General features: G+C 38.8%; 3 protein-coding genes across 11 annotated transcripts in view; 1 reads left to right on the top strand and 2 right to left on the bottom strand.

The window, feature by feature from the left end:
- OFD1 (OFD1 centriole and centriolar satellite protein) overlaps nucleotides 1–7,423 on the bottom strand; it is a 32,447-nt gene extending 25,024 nt beyond the window's left edge. For 3 of the 6 annotated variants that reach the window (XM_005151445.4, XM_031051200.2, XM_031051201.2), the window contains exons 1-7: nucleotides 7,238–7,397; nucleotides 6,993–7,094; nucleotides 4,081–4,281; nucleotides 3,166–3,234; nucleotides 3,054–3,081; nucleotides 2,174–2,281; nucleotides 1,309–1,445 (exon numbers count right to left, since the gene is read on the bottom strand). In XM_005151445.4, coding sequence (XP_005151502.2) covers nucleotides 1,309–1,445; nucleotides 2,174–2,281; nucleotides 3,054–3,081; nucleotides 3,166–3,234; nucleotides 4,081–4,281; nucleotides 6,993–7,088 — 639 coding nt within the window. In that variant the 5' untranslated portion in view covers nucleotides 7,089–7,094; nucleotides 7,238–7,397. Of the gene's footprint in view, nucleotides 1–1,308; nucleotides 1,446–2,173; nucleotides 2,282–3,053; nucleotides 3,082–3,165; nucleotides 3,235–4,080; nucleotides 4,282–6,992; nucleotides 7,095–7,191 lie in introns of those variants that run through there. The other 3 variants (XM_031051199.2, XM_031051198.2, XM_031051202.2) reach the window with 3 other exon arrangements.
- Nucleotides 7,400–12,802, top strand: TRAPPC2 (trafficking protein particle complex subunit 2). 2 transcript variants are annotated; one of them, XM_031051203.2, is made up of 6 exons: nucleotides 7,400–7,478; nucleotides 8,235–8,343; nucleotides 9,739–9,883; nucleotides 10,646–10,731; nucleotides 11,429–11,544; nucleotides 12,555–12,802. In XM_031051203.2, the coding sequence occupies exons 1-5, from the start codon at nucleotides 7,420–7,422 to the stop codon at nucleotides 11,525–11,527; spliced, it is 498 nt and encodes a 165-aa protein (XP_030907063.1). In that variant the 5' UTR covers nucleotides 7,400–7,419; the 3' UTR covers nucleotides 11,528–11,544; nucleotides 12,555–12,802. The 2 variants fall into 2 exon arrangements, with proteins under 2 accessions (XP_030907063.1, XP_005151501.1); XM_005151444.3 differs by lacking the exon at nucleotides 7,400–7,478 and adding an exon at nucleotides 7,862–7,880.
- A 3,632-nt stretch (nucleotides 12,803–16,434) lies between these two features.
- On the bottom strand, nucleotides 16,435–26,352 carry RAB9A (RAB9A, member RAS oncogene family). 3 transcript variants are annotated; one of them, XM_031051088.1, is made up of 2 exons: nucleotides 26,277–26,352; nucleotides 16,435–17,517 (listed from the first exon to the last, which is right to left on the bottom strand). In XM_031051088.1, exons 1-2 carry the CDS (start codon nucleotides 26,345–26,347, stop codon nucleotides 16,878–16,880), a joined length of 711 nt encoding a protein of 236 aa, XP_030906948.1. In that variant the 5' UTR covers nucleotides 26,348–26,352; the 3' UTR covers nucleotides 16,435–16,877. The 3 variants fall into 3 exon arrangements, with proteins under 3 accessions (XP_030906948.1, XP_005151499.1, XP_030906949.1); XM_005151442.2 differs by having other exon boundaries at nucleotides 26,273–26,348; XM_031051089.1 differs by lacking the exon at nucleotides 26,277–26,352 and adding an exon at nucleotides 26,144–26,266.
- Between the last annotated feature and the right edge of the window lie 1,234 nt (nucleotides 26,353–27,586).

The following is a 27,586-nucleotide window of genomic DNA, read 5'->3' as shown; positions in this document are numbered from 1 at the left end:
TACGAAACTAAAGAAAACATGGTTAAAGAGAGGAAAAAGCACAGTAGGAATGTCTAATCTGTGAGCATGAAATTTGTGAAAAAAAAAGAAATGGTGAGACAGTACACTATAACTTGTACAGGCACAAACTGCTTTAGAAACGTGCTACAGTAATTCACATCACACTGCTAAGGAATCCGTGTAAAGATAATTGAATTTAGAAATTATTTATAACTGGTTAAGATTCCAATCTCCTTTGCTTCAACTACTTTGCTTAAACTGCAACAAACTTAATGACACACAAATTAACATGTTTTTACATGCAGTGCCAGCTGGGGAACGAAGACCAAAGGGAACAGGAAGTTTCTGGCAATTTTAACTGCCCATTCTTCTACTAGTCTAGCTGAATAAATATGACTCAGCTGATTTCATCAAACAGTTTATATGCAGATGAATGCCTTTAAAAGTGTATCTAGGAATTGTAACTTATTATCAGAGTATCATTTCTATATCTAAACAGACTATTAATCTTGACAGAAATTACTAGGAAAAAATACCACATTTGAATGAACTACAGTTTTTTTTTTTTTTCTAAGCAAACAAAGTATTTATTTTGACATAAATTTAAGGGGAAAAAATCCATATTTAAATTAACTGCAGTATATTCTTCTGCTCCCTTTTTCAGACACAATGATTATTGAGGGCTTATATGGCAAAAAAAAAAAAATTATTCACAAAATAAAGAAAAATTCTCTAAAAGAGCTGTCTTCAATTTCAGAAATAAAAAACCCAGAATTCATAATATTGTCTGTTATGATTTTAGTGTTTCTGTGTAATGTTTTGAAGTAGTATGTAAATTCTCATCACTATTAAAAATTAACTACAAGCTACTATCAAGCTACAGAGCGGCAATTCACACCTCTCAGCTGCTATGCATTACACTGAAATTCAAGCTTCAAAATCTTAACTGGGAAGGAAATTTAATAGTATGACTAAGCAGAGTAAACATTTCTCTATAAACCAAAATCATCAAAGAGCAAATATAATTTACCAAATTCCAACAATCAGAATAAGAAGTTGTGTTACAAACTGACATCAGAACAAAAAGCTTAACATTCTGTGCACATTAAAAAAAAAAAAGGAATGGAAAATATACATATGCAATGTCATCAAAATAACAATTGATATTGGATTAACTTAGCTTTTTGTGTTTGTTGTTAACTCACTATTAGATTCCTTCTTTCAATTTACATTAAGCATTAAGACTTTGTAACTTGCAAAGTAAAAATTAAAAAATGTCTCTCTCAAATTCAATGACCAGAGTTATACCTTTTGGCACATTTCTGCTTGAAACTGCTTCTCTATTTCTTTTCTATATTCATGAAGTTTAGCTTCTAAAGATTCGTATTTCTGATGCCAGGGATAAGAGTCTGCAAACTCTTCATCAATCAGCTGAAGCTTCTCAGCTATAAAAAGAGCAACGTATCCATCATAACTTAAGACACCATAGTTATCTTGCCAAAGACTGTAGGAACCTTTCTCTCTGTAGGAAGTTCCTTAGTTTACCTAAATAGCATTGTCATAGAAAGACAAACATGTGTGGTACTGAAACAAGAGGCAGCACAGAAATACCATTTATCAGCTTTGTGCCACACAACACATATATTGGAGAAGGCACTAAGCTGTGTAGGCACTATTTGTGATATTATTACATAGTCATTTATTCTCTTTATCATGGATGGACAAGAATTTTCTTCTGGATGCAACGTTAAGGTGGTTTTTATTACTAATAGTATGCATATATGTCCTAATAGCATGTAATATACAAGAACTCGCCTGTCACTGAAATGCTACTGTAGGAAGAGAAGCAAGACACTCGTTTGCAATTATGTTTTTCAGAACATAATGCAGCACATAACACTTATAATCTATCTAAGATATTACAGGTGCTAGGTAAATACCTAAAAAAACATTTGATTAAAAAAATAATAATTGTTACAGGACTTTGGCCTTATTTTAAGAATGGTTAAAAAATCAACATATTAGTGACAGGTATGACTTTTACTGATAACTACTTCAGGTTGCATTTGAGTAAGCAATGAATGAATATAATTGATAGAATTTATAAATCAATACCATTTATCAGTATGAAATATCTGAGGAGACTTGTGCATAGAGTCTTACCAAAACTTACCAAGAGATTCTCTGTAAGGAGGCACTGAGTTTGTCTGAGTTTCTGTGTCATGAGTTTCCTTGCTTAGATGATGCTCTGTAAGCCCAATTAAAATCTGCATAAGAAAACCTGTCAAGATCCAATATATTAGTTATGTCTGATTTCATGTCAAAACTTAATTAAGAGACTGTAATTAATGAAACCATCATAATTGTACAAGAAAACCTATTCAATTTATGGAAAGAACAAAGTATTTAAGTAAAAAGCAGTACTAGTAAGATCTTAAGATTTTGTTATAAGCATAATCCAGTCCACCTCACCCTGTAAAAGTTGTCCTTTTCCCTTCACTCATGTCTCTGTCTCTGATTTCCAAGGTCATCTGAGAGAGCAGATTTTTACTACTTTAATTACGAGGTCACTATGTAACAGGGTTTCTGAAGCTCAAGATACCTTATGCTATACAATATAGCTAGATTTCATCATACAAACATAAGAATTATTTCTTATATAAAACAATGGAAAGTCAATTGAATCTTTAACTAGCTTTTGAAGTACATTGGCAAGCTAATACAAGCAGTTACAAACACAATCTGAAGTCTGCGCTTGCCAAAGTTACTGTGAAGAGCTTCAAGAGCATTGTATTTCATACCTGATTACAGATGTTTTTCATATATCTGCCCAAGTCATTTATTTTTTAGGTGAATGTTAAGATTTAATTCACACCACAAATAGCAGCTGGATAATCCTGAAATATAATACTCATCGTCTTGGTATATTGCAAGTTTCAAAACCTGACCGAATCCACATTACTCCATAGCAACATACACTCGAGAAATACGAATTTCTATTGCTTGCATCTTAATAATTATCCTTGTCTTCATCATGTATAAACATCTCGTACCTTTATTTTCCTTCCGAGTTTCTGAAGTCTGTAAAAAATAAAAGATGTTTTAGACAGTCTACTTCATCACCACTGTAATCTAAGCTTATTTTCAAAATCAAAATAACTTTACCAGTGATTTGTAAAGACTGGACTTTGGAGTGATCCTCATAAATTGGAGAAGATCTTGCATAGTCCACAGCTTTGGGGGAAGGGAAGGGGAGAGAAGGGAAAGGTAATTTAGAAAAGGTTAAGTACTTTAAAATAATTTCAATTATGTAATAGGCACTATTTTATATTTGCAGAATGTTTTCCATTCAAGAAAGACATATTTATCACCTTGTAAAACAATTTTCAGTGGCCTGCTATTCTGGTACTACATTTACTTATTTCCACTACCCAAGACATACAGCAGTCAGCATGTAGTTATATGATCAACCAAAGCTGTGAAAAGAGATAGTCTAGTTCCCTCCCTACCCTGAATACATGCTTTTGCTATTCTTCTTACCCCTTTTCTTATCACACCAATCAGATGAGCTCACTAACCACTCACCAGGTCAAAAAAATAAGTTTCAGTTAGAAACAGCTTCACTCCATCACATACTCAAAGAGGAGAAACAGAGAGGGCAGGGACTGTATTTTTCAGCCACAGATTCTAGGCAAAACAGCTTAAACTGACCATGAACCACATTTTCAGGGAACTGAAAGGCCAAACAAGAGGTTAGCTTTAGTAGGGATCAGCTCCCCAAGTGCTGTCACAGTCTTACAGTCATGTCAGACTGCGGCTATGGTTGAAGCAAGTGCAATTTTAAGAGGCTTGTGCAGTCTCTCTCCAGAACAGTATCATTAGCTTACTGCCAGCATTTATGAAAATGGCCCTGAATAAAGAAGTCCTTTATGGAGATAATCAAAAGCTGTACTTGTGTTTGTATTTCACTATCATAAAAAGGGATGATTTTTGTTTTCTTTTCTAGTTTTGTCGGAATATGACAACCCCCAGAACACAAAGCTCACAGAAGTCTTAAAAGAGGTAAATTACTGAACCTACCTTCTTCTTTTCTAAACCACTTTCTGGGAAGAAAACAGAAAGTGAATACTCATAGCCACATCTTTGTAGATGATCTGCTACCAGACTGTTAGAAGCTGTGATCAAAAGTGAACTCCCTTCACTTGGAACAGCTTGTGGCTGAAGTTCTCCACTTAAAATTGGGTGCATCAGTTCATGGATTAGCTGGTTTCGGAGCTGTGTCTGATACAGAAAAGACATTATAATCTCAGTTTACATGTTAGTTAATGAGTTTTTGCTTTTCAAAATTCACAGTGAGTCTCATATTACAAGTTACATTACAACCTATGTACCAGAAATGGCCAGACCAGCATTGACAAAATGCAGAATAGTGCTTGGGGCACTTTGCCTTTCTTCGAAACATTACAATGGTGGCTACAGTGAAGTTTGACTTTCCCTCACAATGTACCAAATGCAGAACTGAAAAGAAGTCTTGTTCTGTCAAGAACTCACATAACCTCCACTCTAGTACCCCCAGCTTCAGTTTTAGATCACTGCCTTCCTGTTCTCCTTCTCACTGGCTTAAATAAAGCCTGCCTGATGTGGGCTCAACTTCAGGTGTACTTGGAAAACTCACTAGTCCTATTCTGAGTCTCATACTGAGAAGCTGCCAACACCATCACAAAACCAGATGGGAAAATAAACAGGAAATTCAATGTCTTTAACACAGATTTTACAGGGAAGCAAGAGTACTAGTTTAAAAACCCTACAGGCACTAATAATAATTAAATAGCATTTTCTGTTCATTATTTGTGTTCTATAAAATTACAATACAACAAAAAAAGTAATAAGGAATCAGAAAGTCTCCCTCCTACAAAAAGATGTATGATTTTTATTATATAATCACAGAAATTGTTTATAGTGTACTAGAAAATTACAACAGAAACAGCGTTTTAAGCTTTCGCCAGCAGGTATGCAACAGTGACAAAGATGATTAAAGTAGTGTCTTACAAAAACAGAACAAAATACTTACCAAAACTTAAGAAATCTAAATCATCAGACCAGCCTGATATTTTAGCATGGCTTTCTACAGAAATTAGGCTGACAACAGAAATTAAGACAACTGGAAAAAAAATGCTTTCCTTATTAATTTCTGAACTTGTCCAGTTTCAGTCAACTTAGATAGAGATGATATTGTCTCAAAAACAACAGAGACCAGCAACATCTCACACATCTCATGACAAAGCACAGGTGGAAAACACAGGGCTAAATCACCATCCCTCCTATGGGAAAGGAAGGCAGAAATCAGTTATTTACATGTTGGTGATTCAGCATACCTACAGCTCCAGATTCACTCTGCCTCTTACAAGCAGAGACAGACAGGTAAGATCACAAGAAATTTGAGAGCATTCTCATTAGAAGATGTAAACCATAAGAATCAAAGAATTCCAGGGGTTGGAAGGGACCTCGAAAGATCACCTAGTCCAACCCCCCTGCAAGAGCAGGGTAACCTAGAGTACATCACACAGGAACTTGTCCAGGCGGGCCTTGAATATCTTCAATGTAGGAGACTCCACAACCCCCCTGGGCAACCTGAATCCGTAAGAAATCAGTAAGAATCCATAACCGTATTAATCCTTCAGCTCAGAAAAACTAAAACTGTATACTCTTCTAAACAAGGAAAATTAAGCAGGAAAACAGACTTTAATAGCTTGCCACCTTACAGACTATTAGTTAAGTCAAATAAGACACGAAATGGTTCAAGAACTGCAAGCTTTGTATAGAAATCACTGAGGGAAAAACAAGCTGCCCTGAAAAACACAATTGTTGGCCATAAGATTATCAATGGCAGTCTTAAAATATAGATTTTTTTTAACATTAAGGAATTTGACATAAAAAGCAGGAGCTAAAAATTTTGCAGGTGACATAAAGATGTGTACAAAAGTACAGAAAGATCAAGACTTCAGAAAAAAAAGGCAGTCAGATGATTTTTAAAGACTAGCAAAAAACTGAAATTGCATGAAATATATTTCAGCATTTAAAGCCTGATACAAATTTCTGCTGTAACACAAGGGACTTCTTGTTTTGAAAAAGCAAGATGCAGTTGTAACAATCAAATAACGACTAACTCTAAATACAACATGCTTCAAGAAGAGATCTATGCAGCCATCCACAGACTCACAAAAATAAGAAAAAAAATAACGTAATTTTAAACTCTGCCTGGAAAGCTCATAACAATCACAATCTAATTCCTTTAAAACAAGGGTGAAAAACTTCAAAGTGATGCAGACGACTGCTGGGGTAACCAGCAATGAGACCACTGCCCCTCGATTTGCTTAGCACTGTAGAACAGAAGCCTGAAGAAAAGGTGTGACTGGTGCCTATAAATCACCAGGAAGAGTAAGAGCTATGTAAACTGAAAGACACTTTCAGCACAACATAAAGGCCAGAGCAACCATAAATAAACCCAGGCTACAAACCAGAACAAAGCTTCATTCTTGAGCACAACCATACTCTAAGATATTCTCCTAAATAAGCAGACAGGAAGAAATCAGCTCAAATGACTCTATGACTCAATAGTTTTAAAACAGAACTGTAGTATTTTAGGAGAATAATTCCTATGGCATGCTTACTTACAGTAGATAATAGACTCTGTGCCCTATGAAATCCTTTTCAATCCTGTATTTTCATTTACTTCTCTCTTCCTTGCTTGACTTTTTTCATCAAGCATGAAAATTCAAAGACCTGATACAGACCTTTAACCCCCCTGAAAAAGACTCAGACTACCCCTCCCCCCCCCCCCCCCGAAAGAAAGCTAAACACATACTAGGCTGTGAGAAAAAGAATACATTTGGGAAGAGAGTGAAACGCATTTATTTAGCATGACTTTTACTGCTTTCAATGTTAAGCAGTACAGGGAATCACAGGCAGCACCTGCTGAGAATAAAGCACACCTTAAGTGTGTCCAGTACACCTCGGTTCTTAAAGGTCTGATAGAGCCTTTTCCGGAGTTCATCCTGGGACAGCGTCTCCTTTTCAACCGAAGCCATCCTGCCCTACAATATCAGCAAACAGAAACAAGGAAATAAACAATAAGCCGCATTGTTGACTCCCAGCTCGATCCACGGCCAGCGAGTGCCCCCACTGCCCGACCTCTCCCTCCAGCAGGGCCAGGCTTTGCCGAGCAGCCTCCCCCTACCCAAGGGGAGAGCGGCCGGTTCCGGCCCGTGCGCTGCGCCTCGACCCTCCGGTTCCTGCCTGAGGAGCGCCGGCAGCCGGTGCCACCGCGCTCTGGGAGCGGGGCAAGCAGCACACGGCGACCCACGAGCTCCTACCGCGTGAGGGCTGCCGGCGGACGCTGAGGCGTCACGGGCGCGCCGGATGCTGAAAGAGCGTTTCCGGGAGGCAGTTGGGAGCCGTTGGAGACAGATCATCGCAGGGTAGGCGGTGGGCTCCTGCGGGCGTAGACAACCCTTGTCCCCCGCTCCGTTCTCCCTTTCTCTTTCCCGCCCTTCCCCGCTGGTTCCGCGGGCAGCTCCTGCGGCACCTGGCCCTTCCCCTGGGGAAGGCAGCCCCGAGCGGGCCTCAGCGTGCTGGAACGTGGCGGCGGGTGCAACTCCGGAGATGGGGACTGAAAGGCCAGGTTGGGGGCCTTGAGCAACCTGATCTAGTGGGAGGTGGCTCTGCATGTGAGAGGGGGTTGGAACTGGATGAGCTTTAAGGTCCCTGTCAGCCCAACCAGTCTGTGCTTCTATGGAGCCGGGCTATGGGACTCTGCCATCATCTCACTCTTCTTCTTTCCACCGCCTGTTTGTAGGGCCCCTGAGGGAGAGACAGGCGAGGTGAGTCTCCAGAGGTAGATGCACCGCATTACTTCACGGGTTCCTTGCTGTCCAAGTCATGGGGAGGGATGCCAGAGTTAGGGTTAGGGTTGAGTTGGGTTAGGGTTAGTGGTAGAGTACACATTTTTTAGGCAGTAGTAACTTAGGTTCACTTCCACGAGATGTTTCACTTCATAAGGATGTTTTTTTCCCCTATTTGAATATAAATGGACATACCTAGGAAAATGTTCATCTCTTTTTAGCCTATGGTAATTATTAATAGAAAGCAAGTTGGCTTATTTTTTAAGAGCACTGTCACGTGGATTAAGAGTTTGTCTGTAGACTCATCAGCATGTCTGTCTTTTTCTTGTAAAGGGCATTACTTTGGAGAATGTCTGGAAGTTACTACTTTGTGATAGTTGGTCATCATGATAATCCCATATTTGAAATGGAATTTCTGCCTCCTGGAAAAGTGGAGTCCAAGGTGTGTTTTTTCCCCTGTGATACTCCTATGCTGTGATTATGATGTTTTTTCTTTTATAATTTTAAGCTGCGTTAGAAGCATGGCTAGCATTTAGTTTAAAGTGTTATTAGTGTGTACTGTTTTCTGTTTTTTAAACAGAAACTTTGTCATAGGGAGTAGAACTCTGGCATTCTGGAGTGTCTTAAAACTTCTTTGTCAGGTCATGCTAGTTCTTCATAAAATGTGGTTTCCTTAAAGATTTGGTGCTGTATGGTGAAGAATATAAGTGCTAGCCATGCTTGGTCATTGCTATTAGGGTGTAGAGCTTTTGTAATAGCTGTTATTTAATGCTTGTGTTATTCTCTAAGGCCTCTGTAAATAGTTATAAGGTAAAGTGAGGAACATATGTTTGAAAGCTCTATCTAGTCCTTTATTTTTTTATGCTATAAATCATCTTATATTTTGCTCATCCTTATTAGTCATATTTGCTGAGAAACAGTACAAGACCACTTATGTTTCCAGTCTAATACAAGCTTACAGTATGGTTTAGTCCCACATTTCTTCTTCACAGGTGTCCTCTGGTGTTGTAGTTCATCTGCAAAGTAAATGGCTCTTTGCCTGCACAAGTCTTGCAGTGTTGGGGCCAAACATTGTGATCAGTCTTATGAAGACCATTCATGTTTATTATAGGAAGAGGTGCAATTTACATCTGCAAGCATACATTTAATACAAGTTGCAGGAATCCTTTCTGAGCTAGCTCTTAGGAAAAATAAAAATCCCAAAAGAATAAAGCAATCCTGTGTTTCTAGGCAAATAACCTTAAAACCTAGAATCTTTAGGTGATAATTTTATCAGTGTATCTGTCCTCTGTATTTCTCTGCTTTCCTCATCTGTCCCCCAACTTTTACACATTGTAGTATTTTACAGTGTTTTAACACACAACATTTACACATTTTAACATTGTAGCATTGAATTGCTCAACTTCTGCCAAATTTAACAGAGACCTTATGGTGAAAAAATACTAAATTGCTGTAAATTTCACAAAACCAGGTGATAGGAAAGCAGAGAAGACAACTTTTATGAGGGCCTCTGTTGTGGAATAAGTTTACAGTCAGAGATTGCTCATTGGTAAACAAAAGAATTCATGCTTGAATTCATTCCTGAGGCATAAGTACAGGCTTTATTGGTTTTAACTACTCTCATGGCTAGTTTTGTGATGACCTTTTATGACTTTTTTTTCCTCTTGAAACTAAGTATCATGACAGTAGGTACTAGTTTCACTTACAGCACGGCATATATGTAACAGAAAACAATGGTGTATATATGACTAGTTGTTTAGCAACTTGAGCAAACTACTGATTATATTTCACTCTTTTCACTGAATTACTAATCCTCTGTCTTCTGGAAATACATTAGGATGATCATCGCCATCTCAACCAGTTCATTGCCCATGCTGCTCTTGACCTAGTAGATGAGAACATGTGGCTTTCTAACAACATGTACCTGAAGACTGTGGACAAGTTTAATGAATGGTTTGTTTCGGCTTTTGTCACAGCTGGACATATCCTTCCTTCTTCTATTTCCATATATTTGTATAGGTAAATCCTTTTGCCAGAAAGGGACAAGTTAGATAAAATGAGTTTGGAACAGATTTCACTGGCTGCTTATCACTGTTAGAGAGAGTCACCACCTTCAAGATAAATTAAATAGGCACAAGTGTTTAAAACTGGGACCATTTGAAAAGGTGGATTTTTCCTTTTGAGAGCTGAAACAGCCTAATGAAATGTGGAGCTTACCTGGAACAGAGGAAAGAGGTATGACTTGGAGCAAGCTTTCATGATTCTCTGTTTACAGCCCTTGAATAGTGCTAGACAGGAGAAAGAGGGATAAACATGCTTGGTGTCCCTCACACCTATCTTGACAATGCAGCGTCAAGGCTTGATCTCATATACAGGTAATTCTAGAAGTATTTGTTGTGAAACATTTGTTATACATGGCAAGTAATGTTGAATGTCATTTTAACTTCAGGGGTATATGGCAATGCTGCTGAGAGTGTCATCCCCATTCACAACTGTGTAGCTTTAAAAAGAATAATCGTGACTAGAGAGGTGATTATTTTCAAATAGGCGAGTTTTTAAACAGAAAGGTAATGCTTTCTAAATTTCACTGCTTCAGTTACTTTAAAATGCTTCCTCCTATAGAATCACTGCTATGTACAGCTAAACATTTTAAGTGTATGCAGAATTAGGTGTAAATGCTAATCTCAGGATATGTTAAATGTCTCTCTTCTTTGTGAAAGATAAATTTTTCTTAATTGCTTTACATATGAGATTTATAATGCTTCATGATGTAAGGCAAGAAGATGGAATTAAGAACTTCTTTAATGACGTGTATGACTTATATATAAAGGTAAGAACCCACTTCCTATGGTTTCACGGCAGTACTTCTAGGTGTGTTCTGCTGTAGATGCTCAAGCATGCCTGTATCAGCATATTTTCTCATGGGGGCCAGTGTAAGTGGAGAAGAACCCATGCAGTCCACATGAGACAGAGCTGATAACGTGATATAAAGGCTGTATTTTCTATTATACAGAACAGATTTTTCTGAATTGTTATAAATTGTGCTTCTTCAGAACTTAGGGTTCAAGTTAGTCCAGTGATTTTGGGACAGTAGTGTGTCATTCATGGGAACAGGGAAAGCACAGAGCTATTGCACCGAAGCCTGGTCAAAGTGCTTTGCTCTCAGAACAAGTGGCCCATATTCTCTCAGCCTGGAGGTACTCCCACTAGATGGGGCAATCACGAGAATCCATTGGAAGAATTGCCATCTTGGCCTCCTCTGAGCTCTCAACTGACACTAATTTCAAAACTAGAAATTTCCACCGGAGTCATGATGGATTTGCTCTTAGGAGCTGCTATAAGGGATGGTTGTGCATGTGCATGTACATGGGGTGAATGCAAGGGCCTGGAAAGCAAGTAACTGTACACTAGCTCCCTGCTCTCCAGTGGCTTTAAATGGGCTGAAAGCTAATAGTAGCTGTCATCTGAAGTAACATTTGCTAGTGCTGGGCATTATGCTTATTGATGACTTTTTCTTTTTTCCTCAGTTTGCAATGAATCCATTTTATGAACTTAATTCTCCTATTCGATCCAGTGCCTTTGAAAGGAAAGTACAGTTCCTTGGGAAGAAACATTTGTTAAGCTGAATAAATGAATTTCCTGAGTGAGTGCTTTTTCCATACTTACCCAATTATTTGTAGTTCTGGTTATTTCTCAGCATGTTTGATATTCATCTTCTGAAGACTGACAAACTGGATGCTGAAGAAGCTTTTTTGTTGCTGTTGCCAGTAGAAATCAGAACAGCCAACCTTCTCTGGTTAAAACATGTGTAACTTAAGTTTCCTTTTATGTGCTATAGAATAGGTACAGAGACATGTGGATGCCAGTGCATATGCAAAATGTAAGCCTCTTATATGCAGTAGGAGGGAATCAGGTCTAAACGCAAAAAAAACATCTCCAGCCATGCAATTTAATACAAATAAATAAAAAAAAGGGAATTCTTGACTGTTTGGCCTAAGGGGTTAATTTTGTTATACACTTTTCTACTTGCAGACGTTTGCTAGAGAACATACTCTGCAGACTAATCAGATTAACCTTACTCTTTGTGGTATTAAATTAGGTCCATGTTTATATTGTAATGTGTAATGCATGTATTATAAAGTGTTTAATAAAAAGAGGGTGTATCAGCAAAGCTCTGTCTTCAATATTTCAATTTGGGAAAAAACCTCTAATGTTCTAGAGCTTAAAACTGAAAGCTTCAAACTTACTAAATGTTTACATTAGTGATGCATGTTTAGCTGCAGCATTGGATCAAGTGAAGTGACTGAAGTAGCCCAGAACACCCATGTCTGGCCTGTCTTTAATCCTAATTCACATATGGAAGAAAATTAAATTTAAATGTTTAAACCCACATCTTTCCATTTTCTCTGCCAGTGCTGAAAAGAAAATATATTAAGAGTAGGATCTTTGAACCATGAATCTCATTTGTTGATGTTTCAGAAAGGCATTATTTGGCTTGTCTGGCTATTCTTCCATTGTACAATGTGGTTAGGGACTCTTCTGCAAAACTCACCATCATTCCAAAACAGTAATTTTTAAACATACCGTTTGGCATATATGTACCTAATATCTTGGTTGGTTTCAGTCTTTTAAGTAGCCTGTTTTCTTTTGCAGTGAAGCTGTGTAAGCTGTCTTCTTGGACTTCTCTTTGAAATGTCTAAGTAATTCTCAAAGGAAGTGGTATGCTGTTCTAAGAATTAAATTACATTTTGCATAGTCTTGTGTAAAGGGGCCACGTGTATCTGCTTTAAACATACAGCCAATCATTTCTTTGTAATTTACACTTACTGCTACACTGTACGCTACAAGGATACAATAAAAAGGTGCAATATACCTTAAATAAAACACGTAATGATGCAGAATGGATGCCTGTTTGGTATACTTGAAATGATCTAACAGAAGACTAAATGATCATGGTAAGACTACCTTACTGGTGGAGTGGCAGGTGAAGATGGGAATACTTGTCTTTGCAGTATTATTTCATAAAAAGTGTATTGTACAAAAATATATTGACATTTTGATAATGTCATGTAATCTTGTATAAATCAACTGGTATGGAGTTTCTTGCTGTACACATGAGAGCAATAGAAACACAATTGAGGTGTTCTCATTCGTGCGATAAGAAAGTAAGCTGGAGCCATTATGCTGTTTTCTGCCTTATCCCCAGTAGCAGGGTGGTTGGAAAAATACCAGCACTGAAGATTCACTGAGGAAATGCTTCAGCTAAATAATCATATGTGGCAGTTAAGAAGAGTTTTGGCAGAGATGAAGGATTAGTGCTAGAAGTTTCTACCAGTTTTGGAAACTAGGGATTTTTGACAATTGTATTCTTTTCTACCATCATACAGTAGCAAGTTATGTAATATAACAGCATTTTCTCTCTTGCCTGATCTCTGAAGGTAGATAAACAAGTGGTGCCTGGTTTTATGCCCCCTGTATGTTTTCCCTCTTTTTTTCTGTATATAGAAATTGTAAATGGGAAATGCAGTCTCACAGTTCCTTCTAGGCTTTATAAAGACAGACTATTACTGGCCAGGAAAGGGAGACTTGTCTGAACTCATTACATCAATCATTATAAAATTTGTTGAAGAACATTGTCTCAGAACTCTGAGGAACCTTGGCTAGGTAGCTGTGATTTCCCTGTGGTATGAGGGAATACTTGTTTATACTTTGATTTGTAACAGGTGAAAGTTGTGATCAGCTACAGTCACAAATCTGCTCTAAGTCTAAAAGATTAAGTTCTAGTACATCAGACAATGAACGGTTCCTCTATGAACAAGGCAGGAGACAGGCCTCCCTTGCACAAGTATTATGTTCCTGCCCCACCTCAGAGCCTTACAAATAAAAATAAAATATCTTGCAGTATGAGAAAGCAGCAGATAACCTGTATTATGTAATAAAGGCCACAAAAAGGCTTGTAAGTTAAAGGGAATGGAATTATCAGTACAAAAATCACACATAAGGAAATGAGAATATTAGCATAACCTAAGAACATGAACCAGCCTTAAGTAAACTAGGGTGGAGATGCAACTCATTCTCACCTTTCTGCAAGGTTATGTTACCATTTAGGTAACCTGTCCTATGACTTGACTTAAAGTAAGATCCGTTGGAGGTGCACAGACCTGTCAAAGCAAGTAGCCTGGTTCTCGCAGCAGTCGCACGCTAAATATCTGTATACTTTGCTTCAACACGAGCCATTAGCTGTCCTAGCTAGCTGCTTCTGCCCTTTCTCATTCTGCTGTCTGTTCTAACAAGTGCAGCTTTCATCAATCCCATCCATTTGCCATGACAGTACATTTTTGCTTCTCATTGTGAAGGACATCTGTAACTTTAGATGCATACTACACAGCATGCCTGGTCACTCCACAGAACTCTAAATATTGCTAACAGGACCTCCTAATGCTTGTGGTATGTTAGTATTTGAAATGAATCAGTGAATTGAATTACAAGCCACAAGCACCTACCTTACCTCCATATTGAATGATGTATACCAAAGTTTACACAAGGTACAAAAATTGAGCACTGTTGTTTTTTTGGGTTTTTTTTTACCCACCATCTACATCTGCTTGTCATAGGACTTCTGCTACTTTCAAGTACTCCACAGCCTCCCTCTAAGCCCAAATCCTGACCTCAAAAATAATTCTCATACTGTCATATTTATTATAGCATGTAACTCCTCCCACCTTTACTAGCCACTTTTGTGATTAGTGTACAGTTGTACGGCAGCTCCCAGGCACAAGTAATACACTTCGATTAAGTTTTATTTAACTTTATTAAACCTGCTTCTCAGGTAGAGGCTTGGTAACCGTGACGTTACATGAAAAGAAGACAGATGGGGAAATAGATGGACAGTTAGGCACAAGAAAGACTACAGTGGTTCTCATCCTTAACTGTTTTCTTTTAGCAATCTCAGTCATATCTGTAGTACTCTAGTCATGGCAGCTTAATCTCCTGGTTTGTTTCAACTTTAACCTCTGCCAAAATGATCATTAAAGGAAGTTTTTAGTAGTAATGTAGTAGTTCTACAACAATTTCATATCACTAACTTAGTAGTTCCCAATGCAAGCAATCTTAATCTTTAAAGCTTTTTGCTCCTGGCTTAATCTTAAGAGGAATTTATTTTCTTCACAGATCTTTTTATTCATTCACTAGAAATATAACAGAAGTAGCAGCTCACCCTGTATTTAGCTGTTAGGTGACTGAAGCTTACAACAGTTCTGTTGCTGTATGTGCAGGACTGCAAGAATGAATGAGAGTTAGGAATGTACAAAAGGTAAAAAGGTACCACTTTCAAGTGATTTTAAGCAGGAGCAGCAGGTCTATGGAGTAAAGTTGTCCTGGAAAGGTTCAAGAAAGAATACAATACAGAAAAGTGTATTAAGAGCAACAAGCAGGGTTTGTTTTGTAAGCTTTACTTCCATACAATTACACCTGGTACAGACTGAAGAGATACGTTAAGAGAAAACTTTTGGTGTTACTGTACTCTCAAGAAAGGTTTTTCTATAGGAGCAAAAAACCTTACTGTACAGAAAACAGAGTCTGTGTAGCTTAGTGAATAACATGGCCTGTTTCCATAGGCCACAGACTTCCTTTTGAAGTCCACGATGCAAGTATGCACATGCTGGTTAGCAGTCAAATTATACATTTGAAGTAATAGTATACTATCAAGTTTGCTATTACAAGGACAGTGGGTACTCCAAGAGCTGACATTCAACAACTCATATTCTACCACTTAACTGCAATGCAGAACTTCAAATGCACTTTCTGTGGTGTCATCTGCATCACTGCAGAAAGACTGTCCATTAAATATAGAATTTGCTTCTGTTAATCACTGTATAACGAGTACAGTAATATAAAACGCATCGTCTTAAATGTGTAAGTCTGTATAAGTCCATATTCAAAAAATAACACTAGCTGTAGGTATTTACTTGTATTAGGGCTGAAAGCTGTCACAATATACCGTAAGTCAAAAGCTTCCTGAGTTTTCTACGTATTGCCAATCCTTAGTTTCACAGTGCAGAGATTACTAGTAAACACATTCATAGCTCATGTTAAAACTAACAAGAAGTTTGGAACTTTAAGGCTGTTTACGAAAAGTTTTCCTACAAACTCGTCATAATGTGGATCTGTTCACGTGCTATTAAAGCTGACTGAATAAAGTGTATCTTCTTCATAACTAAAAATGATTATACTTCAGTTACTCTTGATTTTTCACCTTATTGATCAGAAACATGCTAGAGTGGGACTTAAGGCAAATACATGTATTAACATAAAAAAATCATCAGTCTCTTGCATTAAGCTGCTGGGCAAATTAGTACAGCATTAGAATAGAAAATTAAAAGAAAATGGATATTAAATATGTAGGAAATTTACTTCCTACTTAGAAATCTATACAAATTATAGCAACATTAGGCAATTAGAGAAAACGGAAGGTAATTTATATTAACTTACAATAAACATATTAAAGATGAAGTACCACTCACAGCAAAAGGAATGTAGTGAGACTGAAGTTTAATATCTAGCATAGTTAAGAAACTTGACTTCTAGTGAAACAATAACGGAATGCCGATTTCATAAAAATATACACATATAAAAGTATCTTTGTGCATGAATTCCAGAACAGTTTCTCCAAAGTAGTGCTTCTAGAACTTTCAAGTTTTAATTATATTCAAAGTATTTATCGCTTGAATAAAGTTGGCAAATTACATTCTTACATTAATGTTTTTACTTGACACCTTCCTAAACAGAAAGTGTCACTAATTCAATAATGGGTCACTCATGAATGGAAACTTTTCTTTTGCTCCCCCAAGAAAGCAGCAGAATATTACAATTTTAACATAGAGTGGAACCCGTTTGTTATTTTATCTACTACACCTTCCCCATCCTTCCATAGAGCAAGCTAGTCAAAAGTAATTTGGCCAAAAAAAATTATTTAAGTCAGCAACAAGATGAACTGGGTTTCGGTTTCCGATGAAGGTTTACTGTATCCGTTTGAATAAAGTGGTCTGATCTATCTTCAGAGGCTAGAACTCTTCTAACGGCTTCTTCAAAGGCTGCTGCAACATTAGTAGCATCTTTTGCACTGGTTTCAAAATATGGATGGTTGCCATTATTCCTGCACCAGTCTTGGGCTTCTTCTGTTGACACTTGCCTTTCATCAATATCAATTTTGTTACCCAGTATCACAAATGGAAAACTTTCAGGCTCCTTGACATCTGCATAATAAATGAATTCTTTCTTCCAGTTGCTTAAGTTTTGGAAGCTCTGAGAGTCATCCACACTGAAGGTTAGAAGGCAACAGTCAGAACCTCTATAGAAAGGAGTCCGCAAGCTCCTAAAACGTTCCTGACCTGCTGTGTCCCATATCTGCATTGTAACAAAATGTCCATCGACTTCCAACTCTTTATTTAAGAATTCCACACCTATTGTATGAAACAGCTGTGCATCAAACTTGTTGGTGACGTATCGGTTCATAAGGGAACTCTTCCCAACTCCACCATCTCCTAGCAGTATTACTTTAAGGAGTGATGATTTTGCTGCCATTGTTACAGGAATATATTCTCCTGGTGTCCTAGACCTGTAAAGATTAAGAAAACCATTAAAAATGAAAGAGTTATAAGCAGAAAATTTTACGCACATGAATATCTAGAAAGTGTGAATGTCCACCAACATCAAGTTTCATGTACAAAAGCAGGAGGACTATGCTATACATGTGTAGATACTCATAAACCACCTTGTGTTTAAGAGGTGTCTCTTGCACAGACTGCAATCTGCGTGGCAGTCATGGGCAGTCCACAGCACCAGTTACTGGTCTGTCATTTCAAACACCTAAAACTCCCAAACCCTTCAATGTGCACAAGGGGTACTGCATCACATGCAGCAAGTGCAATGATTCATTTATGTTCACTGAAAAAGATCCATGAAGAAAGCATGAAAGAAAATTTTATGAGCATGAGAAAATTTTATAATGCACATGCCTTAAACTAATCACTTAAGTGACATATTTAATTAGCAAAGTAATTTTTAACACACAAAAGTGAAGAGGAAGCTTTAGGAATAAAGCAGGACACTATCTCTTGTTTGGGAATAACTGCTGCACTTCACCCAAAATTGCAACCAGACAAGGAGTTTTAAATCAACTCCCAAGGAGCACAGTCACGTACAGAACGAATGCAAATGCTGTGATTTTATTTTAAAAGTCAGGTGAGGAGGTACCTGTACATAAACATTCAGTATTTTACAGTTCAATCCTTGCAGAACAGCCACGAGGAAAGGAATACTATTACAACTACTGCAGAAGCAAATCCACTGTTGCTACTTCAAATGGTACTCATGTTGCCAAGCACTGAGGCCAAGACTACGCTGACAGTTTGTTAATTTTATATTTATTACTGACAAACTTCTTTAAAAAAAAAAACACAAAAAGAAAAAACAAACAAAAAACAACAACAAACAAACCAGTACCATTAAAAAAGTCCTTTAAGAATAAAGTAACTACCTCAGTAGTGTTTTGTACCAGCCCAAGCTTGGTCATTATTACAGCAGTATCATCTAATAAGAAAGTAAAAAGTGTAAAGTATTTTAAATGCTTGGGGGTACAATTTCAGTTTTAAGAGCCCAAAATTATGTTTCTGTATGAGACCTGCTGTTCCTATACCTGCCCAGTACTGAAAGACCTCAAAGTTATTCAGTCAGAACAGGCTTCTCTGAAAATAACATCTATTTAAAATGGAAATGGGTCATAAGTTGCCTAAGTCCATCCCCTTCTCTGAAAGAAGGAATGCAGTCTTACTAGTTGTAATTAGCATTACTGGCATATACATCACCCACAGAGTATGGCTGTGGAATTAATACCTGATATAAGCTGGCATGAGAGTCATATGACGCTGTGCTGCTTTAGAATCAAGGCCAAGATAAGAAACAAATTTCAAGAATTTTTTCATCTCTAGCTTTGCATCTTTGAATGTTTATTTGTTAGACATAACCTACAGTAAGACAGAAGAAATTATAGTCTGAGAAGAGCTGAAGCCTCAACACAGAGGCATTTCAAAATACAAGGGACAGTGGCTGCTTCCATTGAAAATTTGTTCAAAGCAAGTAATTTTATTTATTCTGACTGTGCAATTAAAAATGTTTATAACTAATTTTGTATAGGCTTGTATTACAATGATGTTAAAACTGCTTAAGAGCTACAGGTGGATTGTTCATGTAGGGATAGGACAAGGATCAGAGGGGTGGCTTTAAACTGAAAGAGGGAAGATTTAGATGAGATATAAGGAAGAAGTTCTTTTCTGTGAGGGTGGCGAAACACTGGAACAGGTTTCCCAGAGAAGCTGTGGCTGTGCCATCCCTGGAAGTGTTCAAGGCCAGCTTGGACAGGGCTTTGGGTTGCTCTGTGGCAGGGGCAGTGGAACTAGATGAGCTTTAAGGTCCCTTCCAATCCAAACCATTCTAGGAATCTTTCACAGAGCTACGGGATAATTGGTGTGGCACATGATACAAATACATACGTTGTTATATATGTGAAAAGCCTTCTTAGTCACTGGACTACATGCATATGAGTTCCAGGTTCATGCTGTTTAAAATGGCCCAGCATCTTCATTTATCCCCTTAATTCCCACTATTGGTTAACAAGTAAGTTATCTGAGCTAAGCCATTAGATAGGAACATATCCTTGATAAATAATGCATTCATGAGAACAGAGGGTACTGAGTGTCTTCCTATTCTTTCCACTTCGATGCAGGGAACAAGTTACAATTATTTTCTTTTTTTTCTCTCCTGTCCCAGTGAAACCATAAGCTCCCTGAAAGACATACTGTGAATAAATGACTGATTTAGTAGTTCTGATTAGTACTGTGTACTTCTTTCTTTAGCTTCTACACTCTGAAGAACTACAGTTATTACGAAGTTTTCCATGAAGTCAGATTTAAACACAATAAAAGGAAAGTCTGTTAACAGTATCTAGTACTTTTATGCATCCAGAACCTGTGGGCCACTGCAGTGAGGTCTAGGAGACTGATGACCATAAAAACACTTTCACCCAGCAGACAATCACAGACAGGCCACAAACCATTAAGTGTCTTTTCAACTAGAGCCAAAATGATCATTCTATGCAGAGATGATAAAAACAGTCTTCCCAGGACTGATAAGCAAGTATCTCAATGTGATGCTACAGGCAACTCATTTTCAGGACATTCAGCTTCCACAGTAGCAGCTGCCATGCATAGCTGCCAGCTTTGGTTTTTATGAAGGTTTTAATAAAAAAAATAAATAAATAGGACATACATTCAGTCATTTAAATGAATGCTTATAAGCATGTTATAGGCATTAAGACCCATTTTCGTTTGAAAGCAGCAAAGACTTTATAGGATTTTTTACTATATAAGGGACTTCTCTGCAGCCCCACTGAATATGTGATTTAGATTATCTGCCAAACCATGGCAACAGTTGTCAGCACAGTAGGCTGCTGCATTTTATCTCCACATCTTTAAATCAATTTTTTAAAAGGAATTTATCATTTTTTAAATAAAATAATGACAAAATTAAGACACTGGGAGAAGTAATGTTATTTCCCCTATTATATACTTTGAACTTATCTGTATAATATGCCTTTTGTTAATACTCCTGAAAGAGCAGTCAACATCTGTTACTGTCTTTCTGAAGATTTATTGCCATAATTGTTCCTTTTAAATCATCATTCAATAGCCAAAAACAAAACAAAAACTTCATTCCCAATGGGCATGTGATTGTTTTAATCATCAGGAACTGTAAGACACCACAAAATTTTACAGTTCTGGTGTCCTCAACATAAAAAGGACACAGAACCGTTGGAACAAGTCCAGAAGAGGGCCACTAGAACAATCAAGGGGTTGGAGCACCTCCCATATGAAGACAGGCTGAAAAAACTGGGGCTGTTCAGGCTGAAGAAGAGAAGGCTGCATGGAGACCGCGTAACAGCTTTCCAGTATCTGAAGGAGGCCTACAAGGATGCTGGGGAGGGACTTTTCATAAGGGACTGTAGTGATACGACAAGGGGTAATGGGTTCAAACTTAAACAGGAGGAGTTTAGACTGGATATAAGGAGGAAGTTCTTTACTGTAAAGGTGCTGAGGCACTGGAATGGGTTGCCCAGGGAAGCTGTGAATGCACCATCCCTTCCAGTATTCAAGCCCAGGCTAAACAGAGCCTTGGGTTACATGGTTTAGTGTGAGGTGTCTCTGCCCATTGCAGAGGGGTTTGAACTTGATGATCTTAAGGTCCTTTCTAAGCCTAACTATTCTATGATTCTAATTAGAGGAAACAATTTGTTCCAGTTATTTCTTACTGTGCTGCACAATTAGTTTAATGTAAAAGTGGTCTCAACCTAGTACACAGAAAAGTCTGTAAAGAGAAGATTTTCCCCTCATGTTCCTTTATCATTTCAATATTCAAATAAAGAGCAAATAAACAAAAAGCAGCCTCATTCTGGTCCATTTTGATAACCATTTCTGAATTACCTCCACTGACTTACAAGGACTCAAGCTATTAGACCACCAATTATTATTAATTATTCCAGTTAAAAGCAGGGAATTGTTTCTACTAAATACCATTTTTAATAAAATCATATACCATAATACAAAACATAATTGAACTGTTGTCTCCCAGAATCTCCCTTCTGAGCAGTGAACTGAATTTCACATCTGAAACATTTCCATTATCAGTTCAAACATTTGCTGGCAAGACCAACACCAGCATGCAAAGCAACTTCAAAAAAAATTACTGCATTCCAAAATCTTTGATTTCCAGCTCTGCAAAGCTTAGATAAACACTACTGCCGTGCCCAATCCATCTATCTAGGTTTTCTTAATTCCAAGACTGTCAACCCCGTAGGTGCCTTTTTAGAGTGCAATTACCTCTTTTAACATTATGTACTGGGCAGCACTCAAAGAAAATGAGACTCTTGGTCTAAAAAAATCCACAGCAGCAACACATACTAAATCTAGGAATCTGTCTTTTTTTTTTATAAAAATAATTTAATAGATTAAGGGGGACCTGCTTATACAAGAGTACTGAAGGCTGAAGAATTCCAGTCTTGTTTGTGGAAAATAGTGTTAGCCAACACGTAATTGATTCTACCTATGATGTCAGCAAGCCACAGCTCCACTTAAACTATTAAGCAAACCAAGTTAATTGTAAATAGTTATATTTATCTCACCTCTATCTCCTCTTTTTTTTTTTAACAAAAAACACCAAAACCTGGATGTGTTGCAACAGCATCACTGAATTCTCTCAGTATTCTTGAGAAAAATGATGTAAAGGATACTTCAAAATTCCAACTATTGTTTCTTCACTGGTACCTACTTTCAAACTTAGAAACAGGCAAGAAAATTCATTTTAGTCACCATTTTCATCCTGTGGTCACCCATGAACCACCTACAACATAAAATCAAGACTAAACCCAAAGCTTTCCTTGAAGATATGCAGTACGCTGTCCTTAGCTGAAATTGTTAAGGAGCACTCATTTGACTTGGGGAAGAAAATAATAATAATAATAATTTAAAAAAGAATCTCAAGTAAGACAGACCCAAGTCTATTTACAACCTAATGTTTTCCCAAGCCTTCTTAAAAAGAAGAGCCATCTTTGACTTAAGAAAAACACACTCTCAAAGTCAATGACAGGTAGAATTAGCAGTTCCATAACTAGCATAACACTGACCATATTTCACAACCTCCTATTCTCAAATTTACACAAATATGATACATCCATTTCAGCTTGGAAGCTTATTCACAATCTTCTTTGCTAAGCCATTTTCTTTTGCTAAACCACAGGTATCAGATCTTACTAGTTTTAAAACACACACCAACACTTCCAAGTATTCTGTCTGACAAGAACACTTGCCTTTCAATAACAATTTAAATTTACTGTCATTAGTAGTTCTTTTTCTTCACACTAACAAAACATATGACAATTACCAGGACAGCTTGGGGAAAAAAAAAGTTTCCCATCGTTTGTTAGATGCAGGGGCCCATCAAAAACATTATATAAATTGCTTCTCTGCAAAATGTCTAAAGAAGTCCCAAGAACTATCAGAGTGCAGCAGAAGGGGCAGAATACAGAACTACATAAAACAGTTTTCAACACTATGCTTACTGTCTGAGGAACACTTACATCTCTCAGCTCTCAGTCACTGGAGTAGTTACATTGCTCATCCAATAGCACAAGAACATTTTTTTCAGTGTTATGAGGCCACAAGCTTGTCTGACCTTGGAAGATTTTTGCTCTCAATTCAAAGGGAAACACATAGATATGAAGTCAAGATGCTGTATACTTAGTAATATTTAATGCATTACAAGCTCAGACATTGGTCAGCCTCCAAACTGACCTTTGCCTCCACAGGGTACTGGCATAAGAGACATGGTTCTGGAACAGCCCTTTACTGATGGCTGCTTTTCAGCTGCCTACTTCTGGCAGAAGCCTGAAAGCCCTTCAATCATACAGCTCAACCTACTGAGATCCTAATCTTCTTGCAACCCTGCCTTTCTCTATATATGATTTCACTATTGCACTGTAAAGATAGTTTGTGTTTTCTATTGGATAGGTCTTCAATAATTTGATGACAGGGTATCTGAAAATTGCTTCCAGTTGTAAGCAGCCTCAACACACTTCATCTAACACCAGAATATCATGAGTTTATTCACAGTAATTTGTAATATGAACACTGAACTGACATACAGTTGTTGCCAATCATTTGCATACCGAAAAGTTGTATTTGGGTGTTTCTCTATGAGGTTATTTTTATCTCCTATGTAGTTCAGGATTCTAGTTCAAACAGTTGCCTGGCACGACTCAGGACCATGAAAGCAGCAGCCAAAGGAAGGAATCCTTAGGTCCATATAACTCCTGAATCGTTAAATCATCCCAATATCTACTGCCAGAATCATTTTGTTGGTTTTTTTTTTAACTAGCCACAAACTCAATAAGCAAATCCTGTCAGGAGAAATACCTAAATGTATATCTCTCCTAGTTTAGTCCTGCAGGGACCTGGTCTTCCTTTTCCATCTTGTTCCCCACACTCAAGTAGAATAATCAAACTGTTACTTATCCTGATTTAATCAGAGTTGACATTGCTCAGCAGCTCACAGTTGAGCATCTCCCAACTTAAACAGTCTATTACTTTCAGCCAACTTCAAATCATTCTTAGGTGCTGCTGCTCTTGGTGTAACATTTCTAACAATTAATGAGTTAACTGACACCCTGCAACCTACTTATCTGTTACCATTTCTACTCTTTCAATAACATATCAAGCAACTATTTCTGCTCATATGTGCTCATCCTTCTTCCTTGCATTAATTTCTCTTTCCCTCCAGGGGAACCTGAGCAATACCAGCCTCCTGGTCAAGCTACATTGTACATTCATATTTGTCTCAATGTAACTATGATCAAAGACCATCCCTAAGGGATTAAGTGGGCTACACTGTACCAGGCCAACATACCATCTGCTCCATAGAGAATGAAAACAAAAACAAGACACTAAGGAGAAAGTACAGCATCAAAAAAACGTTGATTAATTCTTACAAGCTCCCCCCCCCCCCCCCGAAAATGTTTATTCATTGTGAAACATTTATGTAAAGTTCCAATCCTAAGGAGCTGAAAGATCTACTTCTCATAATTTATTACTATATTACACAAAATAAAATACAACTTGAAATCTAAATACCTTGTGTGACCCTCCGCAATTTATTCCCCCTCCCTGTATTTTCAATTTAAAGAAAATTATTCCTTGTTTGAGCACTCAAAACAGGGACCAGTAGGGGTTTTTCTTACTACACACTTCCTATTTTTAGCTTAACAGAAAATACTTTACTAAAGTTAAGACAACAAACAGAGCTCCAATCAACCTGAAAGACAGCAGAAAAAAACAACAGATCATTATTAGTTTCATGTTTAACCTGAAACACAGATGTAGCTGTACCATCCTTTGGTCAGGTTTCTCTAGAAACAAAACTGCAAGTTAAAAAAAATGTGGATTTATTTTGGGTACATCTGAGAAACACTTCTTGCTCCAGTCTGCCACTGCAGCTTGTTACCTCTATAAGCTACTAAAAAGTCACAGAAATATCCCGTGCAAGAGACAGCCACACACTACCACCCTTGCTCTAAGAAAAAGCAAGCACCAACAACTTCAGTGTTGTACAACACTTTAAAGGCAAATAGAAACCGCATGCTTATTTAGTAAGGCTGTAAATTATTGTGGACAAGAAGGAAAACAACATTCAGGGCAGCAGACTGCATGACAGCTATTTACAGACAAATATTTTAATTCCAAAACAAGATTTAGCCAAGGAGTTCCCTACTTGGCTATCCAACTTAGTAAAATTAAGTTCTCTCCATGTGTCTAATTACATGTAACCTTTCTAGGAGAGCCACCGGTATAGGATTTTAAAACTAGCTCTCTTGCAGTATTCTGTTATCCAATTATATTGCACAAGTTACGTTTAACATGGAATAAATACACACTGAAAACTGCTCATTACCCACTCAAACCTAAGCGATTCAACTACCTCATCCTAACTCTTTCGGCCCTTCAGCCACCCCCACATAATTTTTGCATAGCCACCTGCCAGGATTAGAACAGCAACCGGCCGTTGGAGTGAAGAGCTGAATCGCGTCACTGGCTCGAAAAAAGAACTAGAAACTCATTGCTCAGAGTCCCCTCGGAAAAACAAAGTCCTTCTTCAGCAGACGGCAAGAAAAAGGGGCGGTAAAGGCATCGACTGGGTTTTTTTCAGCCCGGAAGGTGCTGAGGAGACAGATACTAAACCAAGATTCACCCTCGCAGATCAAACCTTTACGTGCTCTGGGGAAGCGCGGCGGAGCCGGACACTGACAGCGCGCCGCTGGGAATGGCCCGGCAGGAGCCACCTCCCCGCGGAGCTCCCGCCTGCCCCGGAGTCACGGGATCCCCAATCACACCACGCTCCCCCTCCGCCCGCACCGGCGGGGCCTTCTCTCAGCGCTGCCCCGGCCAGGGCCGCTCCGCAGAGGGGTGACTGGGGGATGAGGGACAGCTAGGGCTTCCCTTCTTCTCCCTCGAGACTGCAGCCGGCAGAGCTCAGTGAGCGGAGAAGGGAGCGCTGGGAGTCAGGAAATAAGGAAACCCCGGTCAGCTCCGGACCGCTGTCCCCCACCGCTACCTCAGGAAGTGGGAGCCCGACCCCCTCACCTCGCAGCGGTGGGCGAGGGGAATGCCACCGGCACGGACCGCCTTTCCCGAGGCACCAGCCCCAGAGCCAGCGGCTACTGCCCACCCGCCGAGGAGAAGAGATGGGACATGGGTCGGAGAGACCGGTACCTGCCCGCAAGGAGAGTACCGCCAATCCCGAGCCCAGACTCCACCACCGGGCGCTGCTGAAGGAAGAAACAACATGGCGGAGCAGGCAGGGGGCGGGAGATCACGTGAGGGCTTGGCTCCGCCTCCCGGCGGAGCTGCTGTGCGCCCGGGTCCCTGCGCGGATCTGTTGCTGCCTCGGAGGGTCCTGACTGACGTGGAGCTGCGGGCAAGGCCAGGCTTGGTCCTGGCGGGGCCGGTAACGGGAGCAGTGCGCCCCGGTACATGTATCGGTGGAAAGGCTGTGAGTACCTCTCACTGCCCGCCAGTCTGTAACGTCTGGCTTTACACTCGGAGAGAGCAGGTTCAGATACAAGGAAGTTCTTCCCTATGAGGATGGTGAGGCACGGGCACAGGTTGCCCAGAGAAGCTGTGGATGCCACATCCCTGGCAGTGTTCGAGACCAGGCTGGACAGAGCTTTGAGCAACCTGTTCTAGTGGAAGGTGTCCCTACCCGTGGCAGGGTGTTGGAATTAGGTGAGCGTTAGGTCCTTCCAACCCAAACCATTCTGTGATTCTATGATTTAAAAGAAGCAGTGCTGTTCCACTGCAAAAGGACAATATTTTTATTTGTATTTGTAATAATGCTCTGAATCACTCCACTTTAAAATGCCTTTACATAGCTGTTTGCAGGTCAGAGTTATTTATTAAAGGCAGTAGTCTCCCTGCGCTCCACATCGCATGCTCCACATTACATGCTCCCCATGTAAACAAAATCCTGATTGTAAGGCAGCTTCACTTGAAGTGAGAGACATTTAAAAATATACATATGCCACGGAAGAAACTAACCAAAGCCCAAAGTGCACTATTTAAAAAGAGCAGTCAGACACTGTATTTTTTTTTTCCTGTAGGAATTCAGGCTAATGTCAACTCGACTGTTTAAACAAGATCACAGGAAAAAAGGTCTGAAGCAGCTGGTATAAATATATATATATGTGCTTTTACAAACCATCATCAGGACAGGGCAAAATATAACTAAAATGAAAAGAGCATAAATTGTTTATGTGTATTTAGAGAGGTTCCCACATCATCAAGAGGGATAGGCAATGACAGGTGTCCAGAAAGAGCACTGGAAATACACCCATGTGCTCTAGCAGTCATCACATGCCTCTGATCATAAGGGAGATGCAATCAGACTGGAACTGCCACTTGCAGAGTCATCTTGTTTTGGATCAGATTTACAACATGTCCCAACAAAAGGAAAACAAGATCTCAGTATCATCAAAAGGAAATGCCTCCTACTGACAGGAGCAGTATTAAAAGGCAGGCCATGCTAAA

Source organism: Melopsittacus undulatus, chromosome 2 (assembly GCF_012275295.1).
Source record: "Melopsittacus undulatus isolate bMelUnd1 chromosome 2, bMelUnd1.mat.Z, whole genome shotgun sequence".
NCBI lineage: Eukaryota > Metazoa > Chordata > Aves > Psittaciformes > Psittaculidae > Melopsittacus > Melopsittacus undulatus.
Note: the sequence above shows the minus strand (reverse complement) of the source record. Positions and strands in the feature narration are given on the sequence as shown.